The following is an 11013-nucleotide window of genomic DNA, read 5'->3' as shown; positions in this document are numbered from 1 at the left end:
TTAACTGTCATAAAGTGGTTTCTTAGTCTGAAAAAATAAAACAATAAAATGAAACTAGGGAATTTTGAATAAGAATTCTGGAGCCTTTGCATGTCCTCAAGCCAGCTCTGGTCACTGATGGTAAACCCCAATAAGCAGACCTGGCCTTCTCACAGATTCCTTCCAGAGCAAGTCTTCATCATTCCGTTTCAGTTATGCATTCATAGTATTTAATTTGAAACAGGATATATTTATAATCATACACATTATCATTGGAAATTATTGAAAACGATGATTTTATTATCCTTCTCACCTTTAAACTATTCTGATTCAATTGCCACTTCCTATTTGAAAACACAATTGAGGGTATTGTTTTATTGACATTAATTAGGCTTTATTCATCTGGAATGCCTATAAAATTGCTTGTGGCAAAATTTGTTCTATTTTTTACTAAACTCATTGAAATTCAGTACTTCCTGTGCTATCTTTGTTACCAGTAGAAATTACAGATATTTTTGTACATCATGGAGTTTGTGGGAGATCTCACAAATTATCATCCATAATCACTGCTGCTTTGAAATTATATATTATTAGTTCTTCTTGGATCTTGATATTTACTTTTATGATGAAAACATATGTATTACCTTAGTTTATTTTAAAATATTTTGATAACTATATTTGATGATGATTAGCTGTCTTTGTCTTTTAAATTTTTCAGACATTTAAAAATATTCTGAGAAAAGGCCTATAGACTGACCGCACAGTGATCATGCTTCAGAAGCAACAGCTAATAATTATTACTTATGTGGAATAAGCAAGTCTAGGGTCATAGGTCCTGACTGCACTATAAGCTATAGACCTTAGCATCCGTCTTTGTTTGGCAAAGACTACAGCCATTTACCCCGTGTGTCTTAAATTCAGTTTCTGTGTACCATTTCACTTTAAAAAGTCACAATTTATCTCCTCCCTAAAACAAGAAACTGCATTATGCCATCCTTTTCCTTTGTCATATCTGTTTCTTTTCTTTTCCTTTTTGTGGTTGCCTACTTAAATCAGCACTTAGATGCTCTTCTGATCACGTTGTTTTTGCCTGTCAAGGATCCCTTTTCCTGCTGCTCCTACCCATTGGGAAGACTGATGTTCTTTTGACCCATCTAGAACTGATGTAACCTAATTCTAGGATTCTAACAGGAAAAGTCCCATTTCCCAGCCTCATTTCTAAGAGAGAAGGATGTACACCATGGGCTCTCCAGTCATCTTTCCAGCCAGGGGAAAGGAGAACCCCACCTTCCTGAGCATGAGACAGGAGAAAGCAGCTGAGACAGGAGAGGAAGAAAAAAACGAATGAACTACAACAACACCAAAACTAAGGCACAGAAGATATAATTTAAAGGCACAACTTAAAAATTTGCCTGAAATTAATTCTAGCCCAGGCCACTCCAATTGGGAGAGTTACCAACTCCATCAAGCCATTTTGAGTTGCTTATATCAAAAAGAACAAAAATCTTGACAGAAGTTATAAAACAGGTTTAGCTATCTAATGCCTTTAAAAGGAAAAATAATTTTAATGATATTATAATTCATTCATTTAATAATAATAAAGTCAATGGCTGTAATATAACCATTTGTGGACCTGTGTGATATAAAACCCTAAATACATGCTTAATATCAATCGTAACCATGGATACTATCAATCATTTTACAGAGGAGTGATTTACTTCAGGTATTAAGTAAGCTGTCTAAATCTATAACGAAGAAGTGTTACATTTTCCATTCGCTGGACTCAAACGTCTGTTTGTTTTTTTTTTTTCCACTATGCATTCTGAAAACAAAACATAGCTTCTCTACTAGTATAAAATAAACATGAACAGCATGTGATCAAAAACACCTTACTGTGTAACTGGGCAAACACAAATGCTCCTCTCTCCTGACTCTATCTTTTCCTAATTTCTTGCCACAGCAGCATTTTATATTTTCTAATGCATTACAGAAATGGCTCAGGGTGACTTAAAATCAGAAGCCTCATGACACGGGAGTGGGGAAAAGCCTGGGTGGAGGGAGATGATGTGCTCTAGGCTTAGGTGAGGAAGAGCAGCATCAAAGAAGATGTGAGACAAACAATATCAGAGCTAGAAGAGTTGTCAAGTGTGAACACAGATGTGAATGATTACCTTCCCAGCGGAACAGAGGACTTCTGCTTCACTGTGAGAGATCTTTTTTTTTTTTTTTTTTTTTTTTTTTTTTTACAGCGTAGCTGAATTTGAAGAGTGGGAGAAACTGTGATTAAAGTGACAAAATTTCTAAACACACTGGGGTTTACGGAACATGGAGCAAAACTTTCCTCATTTAGGAAGATGAGGTAAACCAGTCTTATACTGCGGGAACTTGAATTTCCTGTAATTTTTCAGGACTGCTTATGTCTTTTTTCCTTGAGCATATCCTCCAACTACATGAAATCATTTCCATAACTGAGATGGAAACTGAGTGAGCTCAAATGTCTTGGAAAATCTTGGGTCATATTGGGGAGATTTTTACACAGTTTAATATCCCAGCTGAAGGATAAAAAACAAAAACTGCTTTCTCACGAATGTGCAGAGTATGTATCATCTCCCTTATTATTGGTTTGTGGGCTTTCTTGGAAGCATAATATCCAGTATTAGCATACTCAGGAGAATAATTGAATTTGAATATAATTAGGAAAGTTCACAGCTCAGGAAAGATTGGTGAGGAAATGGTGACATAGGAAGTTAACTTGAATTAGTAATGTTCTTAGTACACAAGACAGAAGCTGAAACCTTATTTAGGACAGTTTCTGTTAGGACCTGGCTGGAATAAGTACATGTGCATTTCGTCCAGGTGAACAGCCCCAAGTCATCCGGCATGATAGTGCTCATTTTACTGGGTAAGTGAATGGCACTTCTGGTTTGTCTGAACTCATTGTAGTACTAATTATTTGCAAACTGAATATAGTCCCATATGACTTAAACTTAACGGGTTTATTATGTAGAATACCAATTACACGACACATTTATGTTTCAGCATCGTTCATCACTGACAGAAATGTACAGTTCTTTTATTTATTTATTTCTAACTTGATAGAAAATGAATAATGTAAGAATTGCATTAATTATTGTGGTTGTTTCTGTTTAATTGTACAATAATTCAATGACTTTGAGTTATTTACCAAGATTTTATGAAATTCATGTAAGTCCTAGAGTCTTTAAAAAGAAATGAAATCTTCCAGTATCTATTTACAAGTTATAAGAAAAATTTTGAATTATTATCTATTTTATTTTAAAATTAAATTAAAAGATTTTAATTTAAAACACTCATTTTCTCTAATTTTAAAATATTAATATTACTAAGATTCATTTAGTAGAATAAAACAACACCACATTAAATGCTTCACATTTTGATCAAATTCAATGATCTAAGTATGGAATTGCCTCTCCTACATTACATCCTATGACTATATTTTAAGAGGATGATGAAAATGAATTCATCTGTGTTTAATGTAGAATCAATAACAATCTACTTGTTTTGTGTGTTATTGGGGTTTTTCTATCTTCTCCAGTGTTGAGTAAAACTTGTAAATTAAATTCAGGAAAGTGATAGTTGTAATTATAGCTGGATAATAGTAAACAAAGCCAGGGTATTTTCTGTTTACTCTAGGCTAATAGATATTGATGAACAAAAGCATAACTGTGGACAAGAAAATAAAGAACTTTATTTCAAATTGTGTTAAACTTTAAAAGGAGAGTCAAACTAAATTGAGTCAAAGATAATTCAAGAAGGAAAGGAATCCTTAATATATTTTCAGTCTTTCTTTGTATAAATAACAGTTCTATTATGTGAGGCATTCTTCTTATTAATAATTTTAAAATAGAACCTAATTTTCACTGAGCAATTCAGGAGAATTTTTGAAAAATCTTGAGTTAAATATAGAGTCACAAATTTTAAGAAGGAATAAGACATATTTTAGAAAGATAATTATGTTTTGGGGTGTTGCGGGCCAAATCATCAGTATGGTTTCTTTAATTAACTCAGTATTGTATTTGAGTGAAAGATATGAAAAATCATGTAAAATAATCAATTAAGTGTATTATTCAACCAAAATTTGAAAATGTCAAAGGAGATGAAGTAGATTTAGGAATGATATTATGTAGAATTCATAAATTATCATTTAGCAGAGGTACGGATGATGTTTTGATGATATATTCAGGATCATCACCTGTAAATTTCTTTCTTTTTTTTTTAAAGAGAGAGTGAGAGAGGAGAGAGGAGAGAGAGAGAATTTTTTAATATTTATTTTTTAGTTTTTGGCAGACACAACATCTTTGTTGGTATGTGGTGCTGAGGATTGAACCCGAGCTGCATGCATGCCAGGCAAGCGTGCTACCGCTTGAGCCACATCCCCAGCCCACCTGTAAATTTCTTGAAGTAACCATTTAAAAGACAGATGATAAATGGTGAAATGCCAGTTTCTTATAAGTTACATTTTTGACATAAAATCCCCATATGAGGGTTTTTGAAAACTGGATTAATCCAAGTAAATTTTCACCAGAATCAAAAACACCCTTTTAATCTAGGCTAGCCAAGTTAAGAGCACAGGGGTTTAGCTAGATGAGGTTGTTCCTGAACACTTGAAAATAATAGAAAGCTGACAATGTCGATTTCCACTATAGCCCTCAAAAAGAAAAATGTCACAAAGCCACACCCATGTGCCTAACCTCCAAATGCAGTGACCCAGCAAGTAGTACACATGTTCAAATCAATTGTCTTGGTATCGTCTTAGGAAGCAAGGTTTCAAAAGAGGTAAGACAGCAGAAAAGATTTCAAGGCTTTACTTGAAGCCTATAACTCTATATAGTCACAGGTGGTTCATAATTAATATCATCTTTATAAATATTCAAATTCAAATGTGATTAAAATGTAGCTTAAAGTTAATATAACTATAACTCAATTGTAGTCTCCATGTTTTTCTATAAATTTGTTAAGCAAGTGTTGGTTTGCATTGTTGTCAAATGAACTTGAATTGCTTTTATAACATTAAATTAGCATTGGCATCTCTTGATTGCCTTTGGAAAACTTTCTGAAACCATTTCTCCTCCTCTAAGAATAACTTGTAAATATTTGGAAGGTGTTGTTTTGATTAGATGTTATTTAATTATGTATTACTGACCTATAAACAACTGTTTTGTTTGAAACAACATGCATTTATTGAATATCTTGGGATAAAACTAAAAATGAACTCCAGTGCTACCCAATAAAACCCTAGAACTCAGTGATGAAAAGAAGCACATAAACACATACTAGAGAGAGGTGAAATCGACAATCAGGGAAATCTCAAGATTCTAGAATAACAAGTAAAGGGTGTCAATTTAATTTGGGTGTAGGGAAAGGATGATATAGATTCAGGGAAAGATTCCTTAAAACAGGTAAAGATTATGGTCAATCTGAAAGGACAAAGAGAGTTATTCAGAAGAAAACAATTGAATATTTATAGGGATGACACAGTAAATCCTCAGAGATGTAAAACAGCATGGAACTTTTGGAAAATTATAAATTCTTGTGGATTTCCATATTGTGCATGGTGAGGAATCTGGAACATGTCATAAGGAGCCACCCAAAAGGTCTAAGCAGAGAAATTACAATACTAGAATGGTGCATTAGGTAGATTAGGCAGTATAAAGAATATATCAGAATAAGATAAAACTGGAGGCAGACAGACCAATGAAAGTGTTAATCAAATGCTCTAAGTGAGAGTCAATTTTTGTAAGAAGAGATGTGCAAGAGTAAAACTGAGGATATGCAAGGAATTTATCATGAATGTAAGATTTCTGGTTTGGGTGCCTCTGATAATGGTGATGTTGCTTATGGTCCATTAGGAAATAGTGATGAAAAGGACAAAGTTAGAGAAATTATAGTTTCAAACATTCAGATAGAGGAAACTATTTTCTATCTGTGGCTATAATATTGGAAAATATTGGTTTGAATCACATTTTTTGAGAATCATTGTCCAAGAGATTTTTTTTTTTGTGTGTGTGTGTGTGTGTGTGTGTGTGTATGGTGCTCAGGCTTGAACCCAGGGCCTTGTGCATGTGAGGAAAGCACTCTACCAACTGAGCTATATCCCCAGCCTAGCCTAGGGAATTTAGTTCAAACTGAGAGAGCATAGAATTGTCCACAGAGAATGCATAAGATTGAGAATGGGACAGAACCTAAGTGAAAATACATTTTAACAGGAGATCAAGGTAATTCTAGGAGAGATTCATTATGGCCAGAATATATTGATTGGATAAATATCAAGACAATCAATAAAAGTGTTGCCAAAGAAAGACAATCCCAAAACAAATACATCAACAAAATGACTAATGGTCAAAAGAGGTCAGATAAAGTCTTAAATCTATTAAATTTGATATTAATGAGGTTATTAGAAACCTTTAAAGAGTAATTTCGATCAAATAAGAGTCCTAAAAATAAATAAGTTGAAAAATTCTAAAGATAAGTAGGTTGAAAATAGGTGGTGAGAATGAGAAGAATCAGTACAGACAATTCATTGAAAAATCTTACACAGGAGAAATACAGATCTACAGCTAGAGGGGAGTTTAAGATGCATTTCAGCCTCATAATAATTTTACCATGCTTTATTTTCCACAATTCTGCTCTTTTAATAACTTAGATTTGGGGAAAATAACCACCAGACTGCAACATCGCAAACTTTTGCTGTCTTCTTGTTGTTATTCAAGCTGTGAGACTAAGCTCAGAAAATGGATCTGCTTCCCACACCAATGTTTGTGCATATTTAAGAGAGCAATGCTTAAGTGATGCACATGGATGCAAACCTGCATGGAGAATAATGGAAGATGCTTGCAATGTTTCAGGTAAAACAAGTTGCTATAAATAAACTCAAATGATTTCTTTTATCTAAAATAAAAATGAGATTTGATATTTTCTTCCACAATTCTAGAAACTAAGTTAATCTTCATGTTAAGTATCTTTCTTAATTTTGACATTCACTTAATCTACATTCCATCATATTTTGGTGAATTTCATTACAAAAGAATATGATTAATTACTAACAGGCTCTGATTAACACTTAAGGCAGATTTATGCAAAATTAAAGATTACATTTACTTGTTTTATCAAAAAAATCCTCCAATGATATGTGTGCTTCTTAGAACCATGAATAAAATTCTTCAAATAAAATAGCATTTTGCTAATATGTCAATTTGTCAAGGACTAAAGAATAATGTTTGGGATAACCATTGCTATTTATTTGTACATTCATAATGTTTGTTCTTTATTCTTATAAAGTACACACTATTGTTCATTCCAGTTCTGTCAAGAGTCATTTAAAACAAATTTTAAATTTTTAAATTATACTACATTCCAAATATTTGAAGGGAGTTTCAAGAAATGAAGAAAACAACGATTGAGGGGGAAAGTCTTACTATATAGTGACTGCATATATAGTAAATGAAATTTTACCAAATCATTTCCTGAATGGGGAATTCCTCAAAATGAAAATTGGAAATTGGGCCCATTTTCCTTCTCAGAGTCACGAGACCTATAACAAGACTCAGTACTGGATGAGCAGCAAAAGGAACTTGTATTGGCCAAGGGTAACAGAAGTGGGAAACAGACTAAGAAATCAATTTTTTTGACCTGTTGGGGAGTGGAGAAAAGAAATTAGGGGAGAGAGAGGCTAATAAAGTGAAGGACATTTATGTCTTTTCCTGGAATAGGTGGAGACTTCTCAGAACTCAGGCACCATATCTTTTCTCTCCTTTTATGGTGGGGTGCTTCTTATCAGAGTGGCTTATAGATGTGTTGCTCAGTATGAAAATTAGATTAAAATGAAATTAGAGGTCTGGGGAATCACTGTGGCAGCCATCTTGAATCTGAATGGTTTTGGCTAGCCCACTGAAGAGGAGCCTGTGGCCTTAAGACATTCTGTCCTCAAACACAGACAAGATCAGGGTGGAAATTCAGCTAGGGCATGTAGGCAGTACAGTGGATAACAAAGTCATTATAGTAAGGCTCCATTCACACAAAATACACATATTAAACTGATTATACTGGGGGACATTGTCCTCGTAATGGCATGATAAAATTAGTTTTAAAATGCAACATTTTAACATAATGAGAAATAGAACCATCTTATATTATGGCTATTATAATATTCTAAATGCTGATGAATGTTGTGAAACATTCTGTAAGACAAATACTAAAGGGAAATTCAAAATGTATTTCATTATTTTTTCATTTCTCCATTTTACAAAGATTAGATCACATTCTGCTCATATCCTCAAATGCTTCCTTTACCTCAGACTGCATTGTATTAAAAAGTAGCAACCTTCAGTTCTAACAATGCCCATGTGTACAATATCCATCAGCAGGCTTGGCCCAGCAACATGACCTCAGTGAATTATACAGAATGTGTAGGAAGGCAGACAGTTTCTGCTCTTCTGTGTCCTTGAGGAAGTACATGGACTATTCACACTGGAAGGAAAGTTATAGCTATCTAATTCAATATTCATATTTCTATTCAGGAAAAAATAATTTGCTTAAAGTAATAAAATAATTTTATGATGAAGACAGAGGACAACGAAATTTGTTATTTGTATTGATGATGAAACTCCTTTTTATATAAGGCAATTTAAAAAGTGTTTCTAAAATATCACACTTCATGTGTCATGAATTCTCACTTATTTATGTATTTTAGTATATAATAGCAAGATATTTGTGGTAAATTGCAAAAATATTTGCATAATTATCTCATGCATAAAGATGAAATAGAAATATTTTCAAATTCACAGACAATATAAACTTAAGTGGTTTTATCCAGAACAATGTATAAAAGAAAACTGGGATAAACGTGTATAGCTTTTTAAATTAAAACAGAAAATTAAATATTATTAGTTATAAAAGATTTGTTCAATAATATTTATGGAGTGCTTATAAGTGCCAGGTTCACTTCATTTCTCAATAAATTTAGAGCCACCTACACATATCAGAATGACATATAAAATAAAATAGCAGATTAAGACAAAATAGCTAATGAAGTATCTAAAATGACAGAATAGAAATCATTCTGGTGATTTCATAAAAGGACAGCTTTGAGTATTTCCGAAGTGCAAATATTGGCATTTTATGTCAGGACAAACTACTTTCAAATGCAGAAAGTTTCCATTTATTTTATGAAGTATGTTCTGGGAAAAGCACAGTAAAAATAGATATCTTGTGTAAAAAGTCATTTATTTGATCATCCTGCAACAACCTTATATAATCTTGTCATACTAAAGAATTACCCAGATTGGCATCTGGGTGCTTTGGGAGGCTTGGGGTGCAGCTCAAAAGTTAAGCACCGGTGGGTTCAATCCCTGGTACTAAGTAAATAAATAAATTATAAAGTACTTTGGAGAAAAGGATCCAAAAGTTATGTTCACATTAATATCTGGAGTGTTATATTTTGATTGTTAAATCCAGGTGACCCCTGCAAGATAAGTAATTTATCACACTGTAACCTGAGAATCCAGTCCTTCGTGGACAGCAATTTCCAGTTTAAAGAGTGTCTCTGCACAGATGACCTGTACTGTACTGTGAACAAGTTTCTTGGAAAAGAATGTGTCAATAAATCAGGTAATGCTTATTCATCCAGGTCTTTGTTCCAAAGCTAAATCCTGCTAAATCATGACATATTATTCTTTTTTCTTATTGCAAGGTTTTGGATTGCTAATATTTTGCTGACATATCTATGTTCATGTAGTAGTACATCGGCATATTGTCTTGCCCTATAAAATCTTTAGTTTTGTTGTCTGACTAACACTAGCCTCTTCAAATGAACTGAGAAGTGTTTCCTTCTCTTTCATATTCTGGAACAGTATACAAAGAGCTGGCATTATTTTTTTATTCAAGATTAAGTCAATCAACCAGTGAAAGTACCTAGGCTATTATTCTTCATTGGAAGTTCCAAGACACAAATTCAATGTACTTAATTGTTACAATACTAATTCAGTTATCTGTTTCTTCATGAGTGAGCTTTAGTAGTTGGTATCTTCCATTTTATGGATTTTTATATTTAGAGTTTCTAATGAACTCTTTTTTTATTGCCATCTCTAAGTTGCTCCTCTAATATTCTGTTCTTTTTAATGTCTGTAGGAGTGGTAGTGATGTCCTCTCATTCATTCAGGTATTTATATTTTGTGTTCCTTCTTTCTCTTTCTCTTTTCTGATTTTGTCCTTTGTTGGCTCATTGTGTGTGTGTGTGTGTGTGTGTGTGTGTGTTTGTGGTGATTTTATATTGTTCTTAATTTTCTATTTTCTTCAGATAAAAACTTGGATCATTGATTTAAGGTTTTTTTCTTTTCCTGACATGAATATTTAATACCGTGAATTTCCTTTCAAGAACTATCTTAGCTACACACACAAATTGTTATGCTATATTTTAATTTTTATTTAATTCAGAATATTTTCTTTTCTTTGGGATCTCCCGTTTGACTCATGGTTTAGAAACTTGTTGCTTAATTTCCAAATATCTGGGATTTCCCAGGTGTCTTTCTTATTGATTTTAGTTTAATTTCCATCTCATCTGAAAACATATTTAATATGATTTCAATCCTTAATGAAAATGATGATTGCCGAATATCATTTGTACAATGTACTCCATTCTATATAATATTCATGCACATATTCACACACAAAAAAATATTCAAAGTCATATAGGAAGAAATAATGGTGACCCAGAAGGTTTCACAGAATTGCAGTCATAGATTGTTCCTCCAGTGGCTCAGGAGGCTGAGGCAGGAGGATCTCAAGTTCAAAGTCAGCCTCAGCAACTTAGTGAGACCCTGAGGCAATTCAATGAGACCCTGTCTCTAAATAAAATATTAAAAAGGACTGGAGATGTGCCAGTGCTTAAGCACCACTTTTCAATTTTTATTTTATAAAAATAATTTTTAAAAGTTGTGGCAGACATAGCCTTTTAGGGTGAACTGTGTTCTTTAGGGAGGCAAACAAAATGGATTTTTA

At 33.1% G+C, this 11013-nt stretch overlaps 1 protein-coding gene across 1 annotated transcript in view; it reads left to right on the top strand.

Annotated features, from left to right (window-relative positions):
* Window positions 1-2859: 2859 nt before the first annotated feature.
* Window positions 2860-11013, top strand: part of Gfral (GDNF family receptor alpha like) — a 58111-nt gene continuing 49957 nt past the window's right edge. Inside the window, exons 1-3 of the mRNA XM_005318849.3 lie at window positions 2860-2881; window positions 6729-6863; window positions 9466-9624. Coding sequence (XP_005318906.2) covers window positions 2860-2881; window positions 6729-6863; window positions 9466-9624 — 316 coding nt within the window. The remainder of the gene's footprint in view (window positions 2882-6728; window positions 6864-9465; window positions 9625-11013) is intronic.

Source organism: Ictidomys tridecemlineatus, chromosome 8 (assembly GCF_052094955.1).
Source record: "Ictidomys tridecemlineatus isolate mIctTri1 chromosome 8, mIctTri1.hap1, whole genome shotgun sequence".
Lineage (NCBI taxonomy): Eukaryota > Metazoa > Chordata > Mammalia > Rodentia > Sciuridae > Ictidomys > Ictidomys tridecemlineatus.
The sequence above is the reverse complement of the archived record's forward strand: the minus strand, read 5'-3'. Positions and strand labels throughout refer to the sequence as shown.